Consider the following 24668-nt stretch of genomic DNA (forward strand, 5'->3'; position numbering starts at 1 on the left):
CTGATCAAGTGAATACTAAATTAAATGCATTGCGTGACCGTTTCTTAACTGGTTGGGTCTATTATTGTGAAGGGGTGCACCTTTGTCTGTTTATTGTCAATATGTCCGAAGAGCCGTTTAACATTCTGTGCTCCCCTATTTGATAAAGTTAATTCGACCTGCCGTTTGTGTCAACTGACCTACCGGGTCATCCATATGTAGAGTAGCTCAGGTCAATCTGAACAAGCTATGTATTCCAAACACAATTGTCCGTAATATGCAGTGTCGAGTGCCTCAACGGAGAGTGAGTTTTTTTTATATTCCAGTAATATCATGGCGGGGGGACACCAGAGACGGGGTTCACACATTGTATCCTTGTGGGGAATCGAAGCCGGGTGTTTGGTGTGATGAGCGAACGCTTTAACCACTAGGCTACCCCAGCGCCCCTCGTCTGTTGAAGACGACACTCTTCACACGTCCTAGAAACGGGCATGTCTCATGATAGCTTTCGCACGTTCAACGGGATTTTCAACGTAGACAAACTTTATGCATTACAACTTGTTTATTTCGTGAATGTACCATTCTTGTACCGTTGTCAGCTTCATGTTAACACTAGTTGACTACCGTACAAAAATCTGTATAGAAACCAGCGACAAAGAAGTGTTACCCACAATGTTTGTCACATTGTACTACCCAACTTCTCAAATCCCACTCAAAGACGTGAAATCCTCAAATCCCACTCAAAGATTCAGCAATATAAGATTAATATCATTATTATAAGCGGATCATCTGTTTGATTGTCCTTTTAGAAGTTGATGGATAATAGAAAATTAATTTATTTTATGGATAACAACTTCTTTATTTTCATGATGCATCGTTTCAGTATAGCTTCTTATACTGTTATCAAGACAGTGTATCTATTAATATAAGCCATTAGCGAATTTACGGGAATGATTGCTCAAGAAATGGAACACAATGATAGAAAGATTGTTCATGACATCAAGGAGAGAGAGAGAGACAGAGAGAGATGTCACTACAGATGGACTTTCAGTTTTAACCCTGAGGGTGAGGATTTCAATCTTCTGATTAATGGATCCAGATACATCTAAGGGAAGAAACTCTGCAAGTTGGCTATCGGCATCCTCGATATCTCCAGGGTATACGTTCCAATAAGCAAAGGGAGGTAAAAAAATTATCGGGCCGACCCGTAGATGCGTCCAGGGTATAGTGGAGATTTTTCGGAACGTATACCCTGGAGATATCGAGGATGGGCTATCGGATTTGTACCAGAGAATGAAACATGCTTTTCATAAGGGTATTGGCAACTTTAAGTTATTAAAGAGTCAATTTCAGGAAACTAAACTGTTCCATAATTGATCCAAATCAGCTGAATCAAGTTTTGACAAAAAGACACAATTATGCTTAACATTCTTTATTAAGAAAACACTGGATAATACATACATGTAAAATTCATATTTAAATATGACCTGTTCACATAACAGGATATTACTATACACATGTCTTAATGACCTGAGAAGATGCGTTGTCAGTAACAGTGCTGTTAGAGATCAGATCAGGTGGTCAGGTTCGCTGACTTGACTGACACATATCATGTCGCAGTTGCATAGATTGATGCTCATGCTGTTAATCACTGGATTGTCTTGTCCAGACTATATACAGACCGCAGCCATATAGCTGAAATATTGTGTTAAGACCAACCAACCAATACATGTCAAAAGTAATGTGTTACAACAGCAATTTAACAGACGTCTTACACTAAAGTGGAATATATACAGGTATCACATATCACACATATAAGACAAATGTCATGAACTATCATACAACATAATCAACTGTATATTTGCTTTTTAACTACATTACAGTTTTATGACAGTGGCCTTTAAATAAACAAATGCTTCATAATCCAGTGATTGACAAAGCCAGGTAGACATCCTCTTTACCAAACCAACGGCCTCACCACCAAGCTCATCCATTTACCTACATCCAACAACCAGCATTGGTTTCTGGGAACCAGTTCAAACTAAGAATGGATGAATTACAATACAAGAAAAATATTGATGAGACTTATATCAAACTGCTGAGTTTGATCATTTCTGATTCATTGTATGTGGCACATAAAAATAATCCAACACTTGTAAATTTAATAAATTTGTTAGGCCTTCCTTCAAAATAATTTATCGACCACTTTACAATGCACAGTAGATCAAGGCCTGACTGCAGGCATGGACTAAACAACTCCTCACTCACTCAATCACTCACTCAATCACTCACTCCAACTATACTACCCATCAAACATTTAGACTCATTTGTATAAATGTAGCCACTTACTTCAGTCAACTGTTCTAAATATTCCATCAACTGAACACTTTAGCTGAAATTAATACATTTTATATAATTAATATATCAAAAGTTTGGACACACTAGTGAAAATGTTGCTACTTATGTAAGTCAACAGTTCTAAATTAGATTTTGCAATACATTCCATACTGTTTAAGGTACTGTTTACACACGAACCAATGTTGTTAAACAAATTCATAATGTTTTAAAGATTTTTGTCACGAGATGTATAAAAAATGAAACTTCATGGAAATTGTTGAATTCTTAACAGAATTTTACACCAAAACATAGCTGTTCACAATTGTGATATTTGCATGTTTTTTTAGCAATTTGATGCATGATTCTCATGCAATTCATCTGCACAGGGTTTGCAGTTGGTGCCTTATGCTAGTAAAGAAATCCACCTTCGATGTAACCATAAACATATGCATAACATATAGAGAGTACTTTAAGTGAGTCTAAACATTTGATGGGTAGTATATATGCACAACTATAACTTCTTTTGAGCATTAGATACATATAGCATACAAGAATCTTTTCTGTCCCCAAATGAACATATCATTCAGGAATGAAAGTTTGAACTTGGCATAACATTTTTAATGTTTGTAGTATCTGAAGTCCGCTTTTTCAGCATAACCCATCATTTGTATAAACCCAAACTGTGGAGTGTTTTTTTAAATGAGATTATTCCAGAAGCCACTTGTCACATCCATATCATTTTGAGAGTTGTGATGAAACAGCATCAGTTCATAAGACTTGAGAAACATTCAGTGTCACAAACTAATCAGCAATATTATCACTTTAGTTCTGTGAAAATCAGAAAATTAGACCTGCAAGCTCCGGCAAGAAGATGGCTCAACAGTTCTTTGTAGATCTGAGTGCACTAAATGGATTTTTAATTGTTATATTACTTCATTTTCAATCATTTTTTCTGTTCAGCACACAAAATTGTATTTGATTTGTAAGTACAAAGGATAAAACAAACACTAATAAATTAGTTTAAAAAACATGCATAATGAGATTGTTAGAGTTCAAGTTTATTAATACTCAGTGTTCTTAAACAGTTTAAGGTATGTAGCGATCAAATTTATTTAAATCCTGGTTTGGGATATATTCTTACCTCTGAATATTTTTCTAAATCTTGTTGTGACTATCAGCTGTGATGGACTGTATTGGTATAGTCATCTTTGTTGTTTAAACAAGGACAAAACAGTTTATATCAATGGCAAACTTATTTCTCTGTGATGTGAGAAAACATATTCACTTAATAAATAATATCAAAGTGTGGATATTGTGCACAAAACAAATAACAGTTAAACTTAAAATGAGATTATCACTCTAATGTGTGGAGTACTTTAATTTGTAACACGTTTAATGGAAATTTTAGCACAACATGGTGGGATACTCGTTCTGATTGGTTGATTGTTGCACATGACTGTCCTTTAACCTGAATCAAAGGACCGCTAATTACACATAGACCACCTTACATGCGTATGAATACATAGCACTCGCTGACCCTATTGTTGGTAAACAAACATGTCATTTGAATCAGACATCGGCTAACAGGTTTAGCTTTAAATGACTTTTATCGGTCTTAAATCAACAGCAGCTATAGGACCGCACAAATGAAAACAGAAAACCTTCATCTTCTAACTTACTGACCTTACACAAGGGTCAAGGTCAACCTATCACTAATACAGATGATACATCGTAACATGTTAACGTGCCATCAGAGTATTTAAAACGAGATGAATACTCTTAACAAGTTTTTGTACCACTCACGAACAATTAAATGAGACGAAATACACATCCTATGACTTAGTACCTAACTCTTTTTTTTTATAGATTCAACCGAGAAAATCAGTGCATCATATATCCATTCTATAAAAACATAATATATATAGTATCATATATTTCTGACCTGAGCATGAAATTACATTCAAAGTCTCTGCCTCATCCAAGCTCGACATCAATGATTCTGACAAATATCAAGAATGTAAAAAATTATTTTTTCCTGGAAAATATACTGAAGGAAACAAATAAGGTAACACCACTTCATTGCAGTGTTCCTCTATTTGATCTCAGATTCTCAGCCACAGTGCAATGCAAAGCTTGAGAAAAATCCTGGAAAAGAATAAAGAACACTTATTTGTTTCCCTCAGTATATGGGTTTCTGTGCATGAGTGGTGGTCAAGTCCAAAAGCTACAGATTAGGTTGTATATTTGTGATGGCTCACAACGGTTCTGGTGTAGACGGTTCTGGTGCAGAGCGTTTTTGAGTGTGTGAGTTAAACAAAAAAACAAGAAGTGTGGAATTTGACTGGATGTCGAACAATTGTGAGATGCTACCCAAATCAGCCTAAAAAATATTGCATGCACAACGGTCATGTGATATAAATATGAAGTAAGTGGAAAGAAAATTTTTGCACTTTTTCAAATATTTCTTGCCCAGTGTTTTTTACTGTAAACGAAGTGACAAAACTAGTTAATGTAAATCCCTTAATACTGATAATACTCATTTGAGATTTAAAATGTCTGTTCTTCTTTGATAACATTTTTTGTGGCATTTTGAAACTTGAAAACTTGAGAAATATATACAATTTGTACATCAAAAACATACATACAAATCAAACATGCTACTCAAAATTAGTAAAAGAATATAGAATTCTTTCATACTTCCATAGGTAAGCTGCAATTCCAGATGAGTTAGTAAAACAAAAGTATTGTGCGTTCTTTAACATTTTTTGTATATAAGAACCAATATAATTAAATAATTATGTGCAAAAAGAAATTCCCACATCTAAAAAATACAGAAATCCAGATTAAAATACAATTTTGTGCAGTAAAACATATATGATCAATCAATTGTATACAAATAAGAAATTCACCCTAAAAAAAAAATATGGAAATCCAGATTAAAATACAATAAACTTTCCACATATATCATATATTGGCACACTATACGACTACAGTTTATGAGTATCACATTTGAATGGGTGACTGATCTCTACAAAGGGAGATAACTGTGTAATAAAAGATGTACCAGTAAATGCATTGACAACTAAACCCAGTCTCTCCACAACTATATGTGAAAATAATCATCGCATATAACAGAGGTCTTGAGAGCAATGATATTAAAGTATTACAAAAACACAGCATACCTCTTGTTACAATGAAATGTTTCTCAGTCAAAATAGATGAGATTGTCAAAACTAAACATTGAGGTTGCTGAGGATATGTAACGTTGATAACTATTCACAGAATGTATCATCTTGTGTGTCACTCATGTATACAACTAATCACAAGAAAATATAAATTTTCAACTATAATAATTTGTATATATATATATACCCAACCCTTATCTTATCTTTCCCTTGTTCTTGCAAGTATGGAGTTGCACCATCTGGAACAACATTGTTGAAAGAAAACTGGAAAGTGTGCACTATTTGAGGTAAGAGAAGTTTAAAATCATGGCTATGACAAATTTACTTCAGTAATATCTGAAATCAGTTGTTTTACTTCTTTGAGGCCAGACCCATTTTATTTCTTGTCTTCAAGGATAAGAAAAATAAATAAATGACTTTTCTGCATTCAAATAGTAAAAACCCTTACGTTTTTATTAGCCAAAAATGTTAACATATAGGAAACATTCTGTAGATTGTTTTTTTTGTCCCAAATACACTTCATAAATTGCCCAAAGTAAAATATTTTTAGTATTTCAAAGGACTATGACTTTGATTGGTAATTTAAAAAAAAAAAATTTTCCCTCCTGTGTGTCGGTTTTCTGAGGACAAAATCCATAAAACATGAAATAAAATTCATCTGGTCTTAAATAGTAAATTTTCTAGCAGTGTGACAACATTCTGTAAATATTCATGTGAACATTACAAACAATTACAGCTTTTATACTGTTTTTCGCCATACAGCTGTATGTTTTGTGTGGAGAAGTTGGTTGTAAATCTTCAATAATGTTTTGGTATATTTGGATGCAGTCTCTGAATATGGAGGTATTTCCCCATTGAGTTCTGTTAACATGGTTTGCATCCTTCATTCCACATTAATTGGATTCGTTGATGATGGTATCCCTATATTCATTGTTATCTATGATTCCTTGGCAGAGTTGGTGCCATCCAGTACTTCATATCCCTGGACTCGACGTTGATCACGCTTTACGACAAACATTGTGAGCAGAAACAGCAGTGATCCCAGCACGTACAGTCCTGGGTACAAGATGTAGAGTGATCCTGTAACATGGAAGTGTGTAGTCAGTGACCCTAGATAAAAATGTAGAGTGATCCTGTAACATGGGAGTGTGTAGTCAGTGACCCTAGATAAAGATGTAGAGTGATCCTGTAACATGGGAGAGTGAGTAACCCCAGATATAAGATGTAGAGTGATAGTTGATGGATTGATGGGTAACTGTGGGAGTGAGTGAGTGAGTGAGTTTAGTTTTACACCCCACTCAGCAAATATTCCAGCTTTATGGCGGCGGTCTGTAAATAATAGAGTGTGCACCAGACAATCCAGTGATCAACAGCATCAGCATCGATCTGCACAATGACATGTGTCAACCATGTCAGCGAGTTTGACCACCTGATCCTGTTAGTTGCCTCTTATGACAAGCATAGTTGCCTTTCATGGCAAGCATCTGGGAGAAGATGAGGGATGAAATGGTATAACCTCTCATAAATGATCACATCGGTATCATGTGACCTTGGAATTAACAACATCATATAATGTCTGACAATATCACTCACCTCTAAGAGACTGCACTTTTGTGAATCCTCTGGCTTCGAAGCTGGACTGAATATAGGGTACCAACAAGGGAACGTTGCCCCCCACGTTGCTGATGATGAAGAGGTAGACGGCCACAGCACCAGATCTCACAGTACTAGGAACCAGCTCAACCAGCACTGCCAGGGCCACACCCACCCACATTTCTCCTGCAAGTGTGTAGATTCAGATTCAGATTCAGATTCAGATTCAGATACAGACACACACAGAGATTCAGATCCAGATCCAGATTCAGACACAGACACAGGTACAGATCTAGATTCAGACACAGGTACAGATCCAGATCCAGATCCAGACACAGATCCAGATCCAGATTCAGACAAATTACTAAATTTCCCTAACCCTGAACTCTTCTTGTCTCAGTCATAATTCACTGACACCAATGCTTGATAAAACATTCTTTACCTGATACGCCCAGTTATTAACACTATGGGTCTCCACTTCCTCATATAAACATATATTAACCATCATCATCATAGTAAAACTACCGGTACTTTGAAGTTCGTCATAAATTCAGCTAAATACGTTGCACTGAAAATAATGTCTGCAAGTCAACAAGTAAACTAATAATGTCCAATGGGTACATGAGATGGTTACATTTGTCAATGAAATTTCTTTAAAAATCCCTAAATCCCCAAGTTTCTCTAGATAGTCTAGCAACTTTTAGAGACACTAACACCAACATCTTCTCCATAAAATGTCCGCTTAGAACGTCTCATGGCATCAGGAGAGATTTCTATAGAGAGAAAGTTACACAGAAAGACTGAAGGCACACAAATGTCCCCTCGCATGAACTCGGACTTACCAATAATGTATGTCGGTATCTGGCTGATAAAGGCACCAGGTGGGTTCAGGAACAGAGCACCTGCTGCAAATGGTGCGGCTAAAATCTGCAATGGAAGTCTGAAATGGAACTACGAACAAAGAGACCATCTTGACTATATACAAACTTACTCCTGTACACAGACAATAAAAGGATCTTGTAGGAGGATCAGTCTGTCCATGAAGTGTCCATGAAATGTCCATTATTTACAGGGAAAGTGTTTGGTAAATTGTGTCCCTGTATGGTTGTGGTAAAATAGTCAGAAGAGCCCAAAACATTGTGTAAGGGAGATAACTCTGACAGCCAAAGGCTGCATTTGATAAGTCCATTTGTCAAGGTGCAGTTCCAAAGTTAACTTTACACCAAATACCTTTATATTCAAATGCAGCACTAAATGAGCACAATTTTTCTGCTTTAGGCTTTTTTCATAATATTTTGGCAAAGCCAGTCTTCATTAACATGTGCTTGTCATAAGGGGCAACAAACTAGTTTAGGTAAACACGTAAGCATGTCAACATATCTCCATTGCATAGTTCACTGCTCATGATGTCAATCACTGGATTGTCTCGCCTTGATTATTTACAGACATTTGTCATGTACGTGAGAGGTGCTGAACACTGATTTTCCTATTAACCTCACACAACCCTTCCTATCTCTATGTGCAGTGAGGAAGTATAATCAGTTAACTTCAGATCGAAGGGGCATTGTTCAGTACGGATGATATTTGACAAGTGTTTTCCATGCTAACTGCACATCCCTTCTTAAGAGCTTTCTAGATTGCCAAAGTGAGTTGTGTTCATGGACAGGAAGGTACACAAACAACCTATTAATCTCCTTATCACTAAGGTTACGTAAAATTGCCACTTTGGCCATATATATATATTCATGTGGAGGGATATTGAAAATTATTTTACCTCATACATAAATGTCACTTTCTGATTGAATGAGTGCTCTTCTATTATTTTCAATGTACCCCGCTTACAAGCAAGGAACATTTCTTTGTACGCAGGTGGGGATGCTGAACTTATCTGGTACTACATTCTTTATCTCAAATAACAGTGAATCACATTTGATGTATGGAAATAACTGATATTTTACAAATGCAAATTGATGGAACCAGTGAACAACTTATAATATCTATAAAAATCTTTATTCTTGCAAAAGAAATGATATTTTTCTGTACCATTTTATATTCATACTTCCATGACTGTCTGACCTTGAAGTTGGTTTTCATTCTTGAGTAGCAGTATAATCTTGTAAGCTGGGAGATATTTATCATTTTTATGAGCCATCACATTAAAATTCATACCAATAACCAACAGAACAAATAAAAGAAATGACTTACATACCTGACTGGCCACAAGTATAAGAACCCTAGCATACAGTCCACGTTTCTTCACCACGCGGTCGGAGATGAAGCCACCAACGACAACGCCTATACTGCCACTGACGAGCGGGATCCACGACATGTACGTTCCAATCTGCTCCTTCGTCTGTCCAATCATGATAAAGTAGGGCTGAGTATTGTACGCCCAGACATAGCCCGCTGTAATCAGAAATAAATATCAAACAACCATATGACACTAGTTAGCCAATCAGACAGAATCGACACATCATGGTTCCTGAAACAATTTAATGATGAGCATGGTTTTATGTAGAAAAAACTTCTCGTCTTTAAAAAGATACTATTTTATCAAGGACATTTTTTTCTAAATTATCTTCATAAAATATGTTGAGAGAGAGGGAATAGGGGCAGTAATTTGGTACACAAAATTTATTAATAACTTACCCTTAAAATATATGGGGACTGGTCATCAACTTTGTACAAACATTTAGGTTGGTGGTTGGGTGGGTGAGGGGTGTGTGTGTGTGGGGGGGTAGGTGTTCAAATGGAGTGATTGCGTGAGTTGAGTTTTACACTGCACTCAGCAATATTCCAGCTATATGGTGGTGGTCTGTAAATAACCGAGTCTGGACCTGACAATCCAGTGATCAAAAGCATGAGCATCGGTATGCGCAAATGGAAACCAATGACATGCATCAACCAAGTCAGTGAGCCTGACCATCTGATCCTGTTTGTTGCCTCTTATGACAAGCATAGTCACCTTTCATGACAAGCATGGGTTGCTGAAGGCCTATTCTACCCCGGACTTTAACGGATCAGTTCAAATAGAGTCAGACGAAAATGGGCAAACTGGATGGATCCCTACATGATTCTAATGTATATACAAGGATTAAAATAAGTCAATCACAAACTGGCCCACATTCCTAATAGATCCACATCAGGACCATACAGTGTGGATCCCTAACTGCATTCCTAATAGATCCATGTGAGGATCATACTATGTGGATCCCCTCCTGCATTCCTAAAGGATCCATAAGTGGACTGTACCATGTGGATCCCTACCTGCATTCCTAAAGAATCCATAAGTGGATTGTACCATGTGGATCCCTACCTGGATTCCTAAAGGATCAGTAAGTGGATCATACCATGTAGATCCCTACCTGCATTCCTAATGGAGCCAGCCACACACAGCATGATGAGTGAAGGACTGAGAAATGGCCTGAGTATTCTTCCAAGCCTCTGACAAATGCTGATTTTCTCTGTTTGAATGAAGCCTTCTTGCTCATTAGGTTGCTGCACCGCGTGACGGGCTGGTTCCTTGAGGGTGAAGATGATGAGTACACCTAGAATGAGCCCTGGGATGCCAGAGATGTAGAACGCCCATCGCCACCCCTGAAACACAACACTGTCTTGATCACATGACCTAACCTGTACACAAAATTATCATGCAAAGTCTGATTCACTGTGCTATCCATGGTCACTTGGCTGTCTGCATACCTGTCTGTACACCAACACAAATTTTCTTAATTACTGGATCGATTCATGTCAGCATTGATATGCGTTGACTTGACAGTGACTACCGAAAAATGTAACTTAAATAAATGCCTGTTGATGCGACTTTTGGAGTTGTTTCTTGCTTCTGCAGAATGATAATTGTTGTTTAATGCTCCACACAAAACTGATAGAGCTTGGTCCATACTTTAATTCCAGCTTCATGACATTTACAAGATGGTGATGCCACATGAGTGTGAGACATTCCCAAAATTAATACCAAATTTTAAATGAAACATAACCATTGACAAACCAAAACAAAAACAGGATCAGTTTACATGATATGATGGTAGTCCAAAATAATGAGTATGAACCAGACAATTAAGTTATTGTCATCATGAACACTGATCTACAGTTTGGATACACGTTCATCTGTTGCAGACAATGGGGCCATAACTGAATAAAGACAATCAGATAACACTATCACTTACACTAGTAGAAACATCAAGTCTTACAATCTCACCCTGAATATGAGTGGAATGTTATCAACATTGCAGATCAAATTATTTCAAGATATGATTTCAAAGGTCACACTTATAAAAAATACCCTTCAAATTCCATGAAATTATGGATTAAGCTTCAAATTGAGTAAATGAATGTTTTAACTTTTTCATTTTCATTTCCTCAAAATGTGTGTTGGCTGGTACAATGGAAACAAACTGGTGGTGAACAGAAAAAGAAATGAGTTATCTCCCTTCAATTTCAGACAAGAATTTATGACATCATATTTTATGATTTTATAGAGATATTTTCTATTTGAATGATACTTGACATTCCTACATTGTATCTGTCATGATAGCAGTTAAGGAACAAATATCCCAATAACAAATATATAGATGACATTTATCTGCATAGCAACCTGTCAATGGACCAAAGATTTCTGCATGAAGCATAAACAAGTCTTGCTTTGGTTACTTGTTTTATGCCACAGTCAGCAATATTGCAGCTGTAGGGTGATAGTGTGTAAATAACTGAGTCTAGACCAGACAATCCTGTGATCAACAGCATGAACTTTGATCTACACAATTGGGATATTGACATATGCCACTTACGTCAGTGAGCCTGACCATCCGATCCTGTTAGCCGCCTCTTACGACAAGCATGGGTTACTGAAGATCAATTCTAACCCGGATCTTCAAAGGTTGTCTCTACAAGTGTTATTTATCAAATAGAAACAACAAAACATGGTACAGATGTTGATAATAATGCAAGGCATTTAAGGTTATGAAAATAAACATAAAATGAAAAAAAACCAAATAAGCCAAATACAGAGACAATTATGTGAAATTAAACCCAGTTCATACAGAAACTGTTTTCAACATTTCCAAAAACAAACTTTTATAGTTTCGAAAATACACTACATCTTGTCGAGATGTATATAGCTTCCCACATTTTAAAAATTCTGAATACCAAAGTCAACTGAAAATGTCCAGGACTCTCGTGACCATTCGTAGCCCTAAGAATTCGTGACTTTGATCGTAGCCAGTGTGTTAAGAATAGGCTTGTAGGGTTATGAACGTTTCAAGAATAGGTAGCCAGCTTCTTCAGAATGCCATGTTTACATACCATGCACTGTCTAAATGCAAACATGCTTGTGCTAACCAACCATTGTAAGTATTTTCATGTGTACAACAGGCCTCAGGGAAAAAAAATTGCTTGGTCCCGTAAAACTGCACATAGCGCCTCTCTTGCAGATTGGCAAATGCTGTTTTTATGAGACTGAGAAGTGTCTACCTGTCCGTTGATGTTGGCTAGTGTGATGAAGTTGCCAATAGCGTAGGATAGACTGTAGCCCATGTAGATGCCCCAGTTATAGATGCCCAGAGCTAGGCCCCGAACTGATGCCGAGAAGTAGTCAGTCAGGAGGGAGGCAGCGAAAGGGGTACATCCAGCCTCCCTAGACAACAGATCACCATGGTTACACTCTTCTCATAACTTATTCAGGTTTGTATGATTCTCAGCCCTCTAAGTAAACACCTAGGGCCTTCTCAAGGCCTAATCAATAAATTTAAGTTACTATAGAACCAAATAAAATTGAAGTAGTTAACTAAACACAAGGTTGATCAAATGTGGAACCAGTTATCAGAGGAAAATACCTCTTTGCTACACAGTGAAAATTTGCTTCAGGATGGAGATTAATTAACACTCACTGTCACTGCAAAGTGTTATATTATGTATCAAAAGGCACTAGATTCCACTGAGGGTGAATCATGCAAGTCACTGAAAACATCATCGTACAGCTCACCCCATGCCCAGTCCGAATCTGAGAATGGCCAGCTGCCAGTACTCATTGATAGCACCAGTGAGGAGGGTCATCAAAGACCAGAAGATGAGGCAGATGGCCAGGAGGATTTTCCTGTTGTACAAGTCAGCAGCGAAGCCGATGAAGATACCCATGAAGGTGTAGATGAGGATGAAGATGGGCCCCGCCACTAGCTGATACTCATAGCCCTGTCCGTTGTAGTCCCACTTGCACACTGCTGACCCGTTCTCACTGTGTATCGATGTGCAACTGACAAAAGATGGTAGCACATCATTACATGGTCAGCAGATGGGTGAGTGGATGGGCTAGGGGATGGGACACCAGGTGGGTGGGTGAATGTGTCTGTGTGTTACTGGATGGTTCATAGAGTCAGTAGGTGGGTATTGACAAGATGGTGGGTGTTAGGTGTTTTCTTTCTTGATAGGTGAGCAGGAGAAGAGTGTTTACAGATGGATGGGTGGATGGATGCCTGAGTGAGCAGGCAAGTGGGGTTGTTTGTGAATAATTAGCTAGTGTGTGTAAGCAGATTCTGGGGAACAGGTGAATGAAGCATATTGTTCATTAATGTTTCTTTAAGAGGACCTTACAACAAAAAAACTGAAATTAATTTGCCCAAACATAGCTGTGACTCACTCTTCTGATGTAGTTCCATTGCACTTGACCCCTGCAGCTTCCATGGTCGAGTATGATGTGTTGACCATGCAGGCCTGGTCGCCATAGTGAATCTCCTGGGCCATTGGTTTGGCCGTGATGGCCAGCATGTATCGGTCAAGCTGGTTGAGGAGGTAGGCCAGGAGTACCAACACCAGGACGTAAACACTGTATGGACGCACATCCTTCCACCATCGCTGACCTATAAACAGGGGAGACAACCACATTTATTCCACCATTGCTGACCTACAAGCAGGGGAGGTAACCACAATCATTCCACCATTGTTAAAACTGATCTTCAGTCACTCATGCTTGCCATAAAAGTCATCTACTGGTACCTGATACTACCAGGTGTTGTGACGTGCTGATTTGGTTCATGGTATAGAGCAGTCCTCATGATGCAAATCATTGGATTGTAAGGAGTACCCATTCACTGATGGGTGAGGAGATTCATCTGCCACATGTCTAGTAGGTGACAATGTAACACTGTCCTCTAACTGCAATACATACAGTTGCCCAATAGCCAATAATTAAACACATTTCCCTATCAGTAGCATCAACATCCTACCTTCTTCCATTGTGCAGGCTGACAGTGACTTGTGCGTGCAACAGCTGGCAGATCAGGAAAATTCTGTCAAGTAATAAACAACAAACAAGTCACCATAACAGAATCCACTAATTATCAAAGCATGGATAAACTGACTACACTGTATCAGATGGAAACAAGCAATGAATAATAATTATAATGACAGTAAATACATCAAAGCTAATTCATGCCAGTTGTTTGGAGTTCTGGGAAGTACCAAGGATTCTATTGTTAGTGTCTTTGGCAGGCAAACTGGGGCAACATTGTATTTTGTTTCAAAATGTAAATTGTTTAAAATCTTGCTTTCCTAAATTAAGAAGTGTTTTAACTGTAACTTCAATACTGAATTTATTGCAAAAATGTGATCCTTAAAAATTACACATATATTTCTCTTTATTCGTCTTGGTGTATCAAGATCATGCAGGGATTTACAGGACGTGCATTCCTTCAAAATTGATAACGCACACAATGACATTTATTTGCAGGACGCACAATAAATGCAAATATTTTTTTTGTAAAATGTTGATCAAGTAACAATAAGTTATCAATGAGTGTGTTACTAGCTGGGTTATGGTATCATTTGCCATTTAATTACTGCAGCAATGAAATGCTACACAACAGAATATAAGTGACTGAACTGCAACAATATTATAACATAATATTACAAAAATATCCCCAGTACATCACAGTGTTAATAACCAGATTTATGTGTCTGGGACCTACATTTTGTAGTCCAAGACCCCTGAAATTTAAGAGCATGAGTCCCAATGACCCTCAGATCCTGGGACCCGTGAAGGTCCGGGGGTAGAATAGGCCTTCAGCAACCCATGCTTGCCATAAAAGGTGACTATGCTTGTCGTAAGAGGCAACTAATGGGAGCGGGTGGTCAGGCTTGCTGACTTGGTTGACACGTCATCGGTTCCCAGTTGCGCAGATCGATGCTCATGTTTTTGATCCCTGGATTGTCTGGTCCAGACTCGATTATTTACAGACTGCCACCATATAGCTGGGACATTGTCGAGTGCGGCATGAAACTCACTCACTCAGATCCTGGACACAACACTTGGTTTCAAGGTATACCTAAATAATACTGCAAGGCTCTTAGGAGTGAAGAAGCTAGGAAATCAGATGATTACAGATTCCTGGGAGACGACAACTGTGATGTTTTAAACACAAACCAGTGAAGCATGTGCTACCTGAGGTGTCGGGGTATGCTTTTCAAGTCGACTCCCCCTGGTGAACAATAGAGGCTCTAAGTGATTTTACAAGGATAATACCATTTTATCGATAATTTTTATGTACACTGAATGTCATTATTCTAATAGAAAGTTTATTTTTACAAGACAGCATTGAATGCTGTCCACAGTACTGAATACATTCAAAATACGTAGATATACGTTTTCAATAACATGAATGAATTAATTATATAGATGTAAATTATAAACAATAACACTACAATTGTTTGTGCACTTTCCACAATCAAGAAGCATTTATCACTGTAAACATAACACATTCTACGGGAGCTTCATTAGGTACGATATTGCATCTGCATATACCATGACACTTATGGTTCCAGTTTACAAGGTATGACTTGAAGATGGAATGAACTTGAACTCTAACTGCTGATTTGCCATTTCGAAAGTGACGCTCTGGACTACGGATAATCAGGATATATACCCATAATAATTAGTGTGTAAACATCAACAAATAATTAGCGAATTAGAATCAGTGTCAAAAGCAGTCAGTCAGTAGTGAGTTCAAATCGATCAATGTCAATCAATTATCAGTGAGTTGATATTGTAAATGAACACCGATTTCATTATGCAGTTCAGTTTATGGCATAACCCACCTCACTAATCCATTGAAAAAACATAAGTCCACCTTGGCGAAACATCAAAGGATTTTCACTGCGATACCAAATGTCATCTTCCCGGGAGAGACACCAATCAGACGTACCATTAACGTCGGTTTCCCCATTACTGTCAGATCCCGGTAATTTTTTCCGTATTATCTCAAATAATAGATTCACTACCATAATTCTAATCAGTTTACTCATTTTTCAATATGGCAGTCGTATGAGAACCTTCACTGCCAATGTGCAAGCAGTGATAAGACTGTACTTTTGGCTTAATCATTCATTGAATATTGGCTTGTTGTTATATAATGTAACATCAATTGCGATGGAGTGAGATAATTGCGGGAGAAGTAAGATGAATGTTTGGCAAGAGTCATCAGTTTCAATTTTACACCTAATTCAGAAACTTGGGACTCCCTAATGAGTCTATATCACCAGCAAAGGTCAACACTTACTGTTTGGCACTAACCATGTACAAACGACATATCCAATTGGAAGAATAATGCCGCCCAGAAGGATCTGGAACAGCACAGTGAGGAAAGCTTTCTGAGATACAGTCTATATAAATATTGATTATGTGATTTACTTAAGAATTTCACATCTTAAAACATTCATTTCATAGCTCGGTACAGTAAGCTTTATCTTATTTTAACCACAGCTAGTTGGCCCACTGTATGTTTTTGACTAACAGCATGTTTTGTCCAACATCCTCCCGCCTAGACTTGATCATTACAGACCAGAGGCTCCTTTCCTGAAGCAACCTTTACTAAGGCTAACCTTGACTCCCATTCTTTAACATTGCTCTGAGGTTACCTCAGTGACTTATGATCACCTTGGTGCTTTGTGAAAGGGGGCATGTCATGTAACTGAAATAATTCTGAATGCAGCATAAACCTGTATGTACTTACTTCCACCTGGTCTACTGTATTGCTGGCAGGCCAAGCTGGCCAAAGTTGACACATTCAAAGGGTAGATCACATACATTTTAACATCAGTTTCTGGCAGTGTATGAAATAGCGTCTGCCTGATGGCCCGATGCTTGTTAGTTACATGGTGGGCTTACTACTTTATCTTATAGGCAGCCCTGAGGGACAATCCATTTTCCAAGGGTACATAACTGACCATGTCACGGACTACTGGAAATATATCGAAAATAATTTACATTTGTGGTAGCTAGACGTCTGTATAGGTCATGATCAGTAACTTCCACATATCAGGCTACACATTTATTTAACATTAAATGTGGTAGGTCTAGAGAATGCCAACGAACAATGTTGTTCTTTTCTAATAGTATGTAACAATCATATATCTTCATTGTCCGCCGTTGACAAAGGACAAGATCACCCAAAGGTTGCAAATGATAGTCATTTTAACACCTATCCAATTTTATGAGTTGGTTACAAATAGCTCTAAGTCCTGCAACATTTTGTAGTTATCAGCCCCGTGGGCATGCTGGGTGGTTTTTTTTGATGGTTTCAGAAACTGTTTCTAGTTTACTTCTTAAGGAAGGACATATCTGTTGCTCATGTAAGTGTTGCTGATCTTCAGTCACTGACCTTATGACAGGATTTGGATGGACATCCTTGAGTTTAATTGATCGTACTTTATATATGGATTATTTCCAGTATATCATGATTAGTTACAGTATGTACTGTTATGAGCATTACGGTAGACCAATTTTATTTCTTGTTTTATGGATCCATGTTCAAGAATACAATTTTTTTTTTCTGCTAAAAAAATCATTGATTTTACTGAACAAAAATGTAAACTTGATATTTTGGGGGGACTGTTTTTTGCCCATATACACTTCATAGATTGCCAGAAGTAAAATATTTTTTGTTATTAGAAGCAATATTACTTTGACTGGTGATTTTATTTTTATATTTTTTTTCCATCGTGTCTTTAGAGAGAAAATGGCTCTGGCCATGTGATGTACTCACAGTTCAGGGAGTTATTTGAATAATCTATTGAACTCTAACCTTAATTTACATTAAATAATTTATCAAATAATACATTCTGTTATAACCTATTCATATCTGAACATTGTTGGCAAGTAAATGTATGCTTGTATATTTGATACAGGAGACTGATGTACAGTATGGTTCAAAATTATTGAGAATAGCTAAAGCATTTCATATTATTAAACGAGAACAAATCAGATAAAATTGAATGTATTGTAAAAGTGAACTGACCTTTTCATGTTGTGTAGGTAACAATTTAATATTTTATCAAGTCTCCTTGAGCTTCACGGCACAGTCTAAGACGGGTAGGCATACTTCCTATCAGAGAGGTTAGTGTCTCGTGAGTTATGCTGTCCCAGTATCGGACCACTTCTCTCTTCATGTCTTCAATTTTTGTCAACCCCTTTTGATTCACACATTCCTTCATCATCCCCCAAATGTTCTCAATGGGATTTAAGTCAGGACTATATGCAGGAAATGGTAATGCAGTCACATTTTTCTCCTGAAACCACTGCTTGGCATGTTTTGCGGTGTGTTTAGGATCATTATCTTGCTGCAAAATCCAGTCATTTCCATAAACCACATGTGCACTTGGAAGGAGAAAATTATCTAATATGTTAGTGTAGCGTTGACTTGTCAGATTTCCCTCAAACACACACAGCGGGGTCGTTCCTAATAAGGATATCCCTCCCCATACATGAAACTTTGGGCTGTATTTAGGTCGTCAATACAACGGTGCTGACGCAGACTTTGTCCATATTTTCACATTATTGGGATATACCCATACTGAGCTTTCATCAGTAAAAATCACATTTTCCCAGTCAAAGTTTTCATGTGCCAAACACCACTCAACACGCCTGTCTTTATGTTCTTGTTTCATGAGAGGAGAAGGAATTCCAGTCTTTTTCTCCCATCCAAGATCAATCAAATTTCTTCTAACTGTAGATTTTGATACAACTGTTGATCCCCTTTCTATCATTTCATACCTGATGTTGGAGATGCTTGCCCTTTGCTTTTTAGACGCTAAAATTCCCAGCCGGACGCGATCTGAGAAGTCCAATTTTCTGGGTCTCCCTGCTCCTTTCTGGTGCCCAAAATCCTTTCCCTCTTTAAAATTCTTCCTAATCCTATACACAGTAGAAAGAGGAGTTCCTGTTCTCTCTGCCAATGTATTTACATCATCAATTCCTTGATTACACAACTCAAAAATCAACCTTCTTTTATCTTCAGCAGACATTGTTGACAGTGCTGAGGAAAATGACGTCTGCTACAAATTCAGGGGAGGTAACTCTAATTGTACTATACTCAGTAGGCCAAGATGAGTTACCTCCCTTATATCATTACTTAGTTTTAAGTATCAGTGAATCAGTTGAGGTGTTAGGATAGCTCAAAGTAAGAAGAAAAATTCTCAATAATTATGAACCAGACTATATCTTTGTAAGTGCAAATGTAATGAGTATGTTTGCTTCTAGGCCACTTTTAGCAATATTCCAGCAATATCACGTCACTCACTGTACCCATTTACCCTGGGTCTTTGGCATGATGAGCAAAAGCTTTAACCAACAGGCTCAACGATAGAGCTAATTCATGTATTGCTAATGTACCCCGGTACAGTGGCACTTGTAAAATTACTTGCCGTGATAAGTTTTCCACTATACTAGCTGATTTTGTTGTTGATTATTTAAATAAACAACATAATTAACAATGGAAAGTCGAATGGACACCGGTACAGCATGATATACAAATTAGCGTGCCTGACAGAAAAACACACTAGACTGGGATATCGGGCAATGGGTTATTTCCACCCCTGGAGACTACCCAACCACCCCTGCAAATGTAAAACGGTGATCTTTGTTATAGGTTGCAAGTGTACCTAGCATGGTTAAAATAAAAAAATCATTATATGATATCAGTAGTAAGGAGAATAGTTTCCTGCATACATATTTATTCATTCATGTGAGACTGGAGACTGGTAACGGCTGTTCTGTGTTCACATACCATAGTCTATCATAGAGGTTGCGGAGTATGAGACCCATCAATACGTTATGAAATATCTTATCACATATTCAATATGTATTCTGAACTGTAACTATTCCCTACATTACATACAATATGTGAATCATTATATCATTATATCATTATATAAACGCACTACTGTATAAGGTTCATATGCTTTGATATGTTGTTAAGATACTAATATCTGGACGAATGTTGTTAAATAATGCAAGTGATATGTACACTTAATACCTTCATGAATAACTGGGGACCATGTTTATATCTATTGGACTTTGTTTCATATTGGCTGATGGTGTCATCTCATTGTTTCAGACTTATGCAACTAAACACAAGTATTTAAAAGAACAAAGTTCAGTTCTCATCCATATAAACATACCGTTCAAGACAATTTTTCAATGGGTTACACAATTAATACATCATGCACGTCTCCTGGTCCCCTACCTTACCAGGTAGTTTGAAAACAATCTAATATTCTCATAAACATTTTGGATGACTAGCTGTATAATTGGGTGTGTCGTCAGCAATGGTGATGTCATTCAAGTCATATTGTGACATAACATCAGAATGATGTCACAATTGAGCACTTCCAGATGCTACCATGGGAACCATGTGAAACGGCCAGCTGATGGCACGTCATTGCTGTACCTGTACTCTGTCAATGAGTGCAGACAGTAAAACGCATGTGAGCCTTTTGGTTTACTTTTGTCTTTACAATGTCGATAAACATGTGTTGGCCACTTTCTGGATGTTAGTGAGTATGTGAAGCACAGGAATATCTTCATCTCAAACTTCTGGCAGATGTCAGTTCCAAATGAATTCCCGTGTTTCAAATGCTCAATAACACCCGGAAATTGGCAAACACATGATGTTTTTTCTCCTAACTGGCTCATGTCATAATTTCATTGTTTCAGGCTGATGCACATACATCCATTCACACAAACATCATCATACCAGTGAAAGTCCGGGTTAAAATATTGGCCTTCAGTAATCCATGCTTGTTGTAAGAGGCGACTAACGGGATCGGGTGGCCAGGCTGGCCGACACGGTTGACACATGTCATAGGTTCCCACTTGCACAGATCGATGCTCATGTTGCTGATCATTGGATTTTCTGGTCCAGACATTATTTACAGAACGACGCCATATGGCTGGATTATTGTTGAGAGTGGCGTAAAACTAAACTACCTCGATTACTCACTAACTCACAAACATCATCACCCAACAGTTGTATGTAATCATTTGTGACACCTATTCAAATAACAACCTGGGGCCAGAGCAATTTTATTTCTTGTTTTATGGATTCACTCGTCATAGTTTTTTTGCAAGAAGAAAAAAAATATAAATTAATTTTTTTCTCTCAAAAAATTAAATCCTTATGCTTCCATAGGCCAAAAATGTAAACTTAGGCCACACCAGCCTTATTTCTTGTTTAGGTTTTCTGAAGACAAAAATCCGTAAAAGGCAGGAAGGAAAACAAATAAAAATAAAATCACCAATCAAAGTAATATTCAATCTGAGTACTCAAAGTATTTCACTTTTGACAATTTATGAAGTGTATATGGAGCGAAATACAATCTGAAAAAAAAGATTTTCTTGTCAGTTTACATTTTTGGCCAATGAAAACATTTATGTTTGGTTTTCTAAATCTTGAAAAAATACAGCAAGCGGATCTGTAAAACAAGCAATAAAATTGGTCTGGCCTTGCGAGAAAATTATATTTTTGACTGTTTTGAGCCATATGCACTTCATAAATTGTCAGATGAAACACTTTTAATATTTAGGAGGATTATCAGTTTGACTGGTGACTCTTTTTTCACCCTCTGCACTTTGGTTTTCTGAACACAAAATCCCTCCAAACTGATCTCAGGATGCATTACAAAATACGAATATAACGTATCTTGAGGATATAGTGTTGTCACATTCATATACCACAAAAAAAAAAACAAGTTACATTCCTCTTACAAATAGAGGTGTGTGTGTGTGTCGGGGGGTGGGGGGTGGGGATGAGGGTCCAATCTGTCCGATACTCCTTTATGTTTAAACTTATATTTCACACTTTCCATACACATATTGTCTAGTGTCTTGTTGGCCATCTGTCCTGGTGTTTGTATTTTACAATCTTATTTTACCACTTCCATTTTTGACATACATTCACATGACACAAATTTATATATATATTTTATCAGTGTCTGTATGTAATCATTTGTTGACAAGCCTCCAAATCAACAACCCCAATCAGCAACCCATACAAGCTAATCTGCTATCCTAACATGCCACCCTGATTCAGGCAATCTTAGTGTTGTTAGAATAACAGTTTTTGGACCAGGGCCTTTATCCTCATCTGAGTCCGCTCTAATGATTAGCATGGGTTACCATGGCTACCTATGATCCACCATGACACAGTATGTACTTGAATGGGTACAAAGGTACATGTGTAGTGGGGACAACATTGTCACATGGTTCAAGAAACAAGATGACTGATATGGAGTCGCTGACCATTGGCTAGTCCAACAGGGATTGATGGAAGGTGTGTTTCTGTTTTGTTTTCCTCCCATATATGGTGGTAATAACATTTTTCATTTTCCATATATTTTTTCTACCCTCCACGCTGTTGGACATTCTTACACCAGTTGATAAGTGAATGAGTGAGTTATGCTGCACTCTGCAATATTCACTCTTGCTTGATAACGGTATAATAAGCTATACCGTTGCATCATAGAAATAAAGAAGTTATTCAAGAAGTATTATACTTTTCTATTATCCATCAACTTCTAATATGCCAATAAAATTGAATATTACAGCTATATGGCGGCAGTCTGTAAATAATATAGCATCTGGACCAGACAATCCAGTGATCAACAGCATGAGCATCGGTCTACACATTTGGGAACACAAGTCAATATGCTCCCAGTACTTGTGATCATTATCTTTAATGAATTTGATTCCAGTGGAAATGTTAATATAACCATTATGCACAGTCCCTGTGCTGTGTGTAAAGTGTGACCAGGTTTCATAAATGGAACAGGTATTTAGGTGTGGACTGTCAATCCACATAATATCAATCACCTGTCCTAAACTTTATCATTAACCATCTCTATAAACCAAGCACAAGCAGAGGAACAGAGGTCTCATGGACTGACAACTTCTTGGAGTTACCATAGGATATGTTCGCCACCCAGGCAGAAAAAGAAAGGTTTACCCAAACCCAAACTTTAACCTAACCCTAACTCTAGCGCCGTAACCCTAAAACCCTAACCTATCCTTTAGTATCAGAGGAAAGGATTATTGGTAAAAAAAATGGTAAAATAGTCATAAAAGAAAGTGGCAAACATTCTATAATCACACCAACTTCTTTATCTCAATAGATGCTAGTGATCAAGTGTATATAAATTGCTAAAAAAGAATATGACAATGAAAAATACTGTCCTTAGTTAATTGTCCAATAATTGAACTATAGATTTAGCTACACTAACACCTAGTCTCTGAAATGAGTATATTTTACTGCGAAATATTGTTTATAAGAAAATAATCATAAAGTAGCCTAATAAAAAGCACAGAGACTTCTAAATTTGCATGGGATTTCTTGAATAAAACTGTTTCAAGGTCTGTATGACAAACTAATTTAGCTACAATGAGTGGGGCTAAAACGAAACTGCCGGGGAATTCACGTAGGAGAGCATACAAAGATCTATTGGAGAGATTTCCGCCCGTACCCTCCGTAGTTGTTTGTAATAATTCTATGTCGAAGTATATAGGTCCGTGAAATTTAGAAATTTATCCCATATTTATAACATTTCAACTAGATGTAACCCCTGGCAATAGTAATAAACGTTCATAATAAAAAAAGTTATATAACCTCTCGTTCCCTTCGTACACTCGCCTTTCTTTTACATAAACTGAAACCAAAACATTTTCTAATACTATTCGTGATTCATGGCTTAAGCTGTATCTCACTCACTGACTTTACCGCGTGTTATCTTACCGTGAGAGCAACTAGGAAATCAAACACGTACTTACTGATCCTACGTCCAAATACAGTGAACCACCATGTTGAACATCACGTGAGTACACACATGACCCAATCACATGACCAAATCTTGTGCGATCGCAGTCCCCGCTTCAGAACAAGTGACATCGTTAACCTTCGTGACGCAGAGGTTGTTAGTTTGCCTTGTTGAGGCGCATGATAGTGACACAGCAAATAACACTGGATATCTGCACTTGAATGGACAATGAATGGGCAGATTACCTGCATCCATGAATTTAACATTCAGTACAGCTGATCAAGGCGATTGTGTTTCAGGAATGTTTCTACGAATGAAACATTCAACTTGATGAAAACGACACGGCTGTGCGTATTTCATAGAATGTGATGTAATATATAAAATTTCTTGAAAGGCATTTAGAATTTCGACGAACATGACACACACAACGCAGTTATATTATCTTTGAAAATTCTCTTGCCTGCGAGGAGTAAACAGGTTATA

General features: G+C 37.5%; 1 protein-coding gene across 2 annotated transcripts; it reads right to left on the minus strand.

The window, feature by feature from the left end:
- Positions 1-5998: 5998 nt before the first annotated feature.
- LOC137273361 (MFS-type efflux pump MSMEG_3705-like) lies at positions 5999-24242 on the minus strand. Of its 2 annotated transcripts, none has more exons than XM_067805974.1 (10): positions 24195-24242; positions 14333-14395; positions 13747-13966; positions 13096-13362; positions 12585-12747; positions 10460-10691; positions 9304-9500; positions 7937-8021; positions 7095-7280; positions 5999-6581 (listed from the first exon to the last, which is right to left on the minus strand). In XM_067805974.1, exons 2-10 carry the CDS (start codon positions 14340-14342, stop codon positions 6439-6441), a joined length of 1503 nt encoding a protein of 500 aa, XP_067662075.1. In that variant the 5' UTR covers positions 14343-14395; positions 24195-24242; the 3' UTR covers positions 5999-6438. The 2 variants fall into 2 exon arrangements, with proteins under 2 accessions (XP_067662075.1, XP_067662076.1); XM_067805975.1 differs by having other exon boundaries at positions 6359-6581; positions 24199-24227.
- Positions 24243-24668: the final 426 nt, after the last annotated feature.

This window comes from Haliotis asinina, chromosome 2 (genome assembly GCF_037392515.1).
Source record: "Haliotis asinina isolate JCU_RB_2024 chromosome 2, JCU_Hal_asi_v2, whole genome shotgun sequence".
Classification (NCBI taxonomy): Eukaryota; Metazoa; Mollusca; class Gastropoda; order Lepetellida; family Haliotidae; genus Haliotis; species Haliotis asinina.

Bases quoted from the DNA above. Each gene is read 5' to 3' on its own strand.
- LOC137273361 (XM_067805974.1), bottom strand. The intron at 10,692-12,584 runs GTAGACACTTCT...GTTGTGTTTCAG, and splicing joins TAGCCAACATCAACGGACAG to GGGTGGCGATGGGCGTTCTA. The intron at 9,501-10,459 runs GTAGGGATCTAC...TTCTGATTACAG, and splicing joins TGGCTCCATTAGGAATGCAG to CGGGCTATGTCTGGGCGTAC.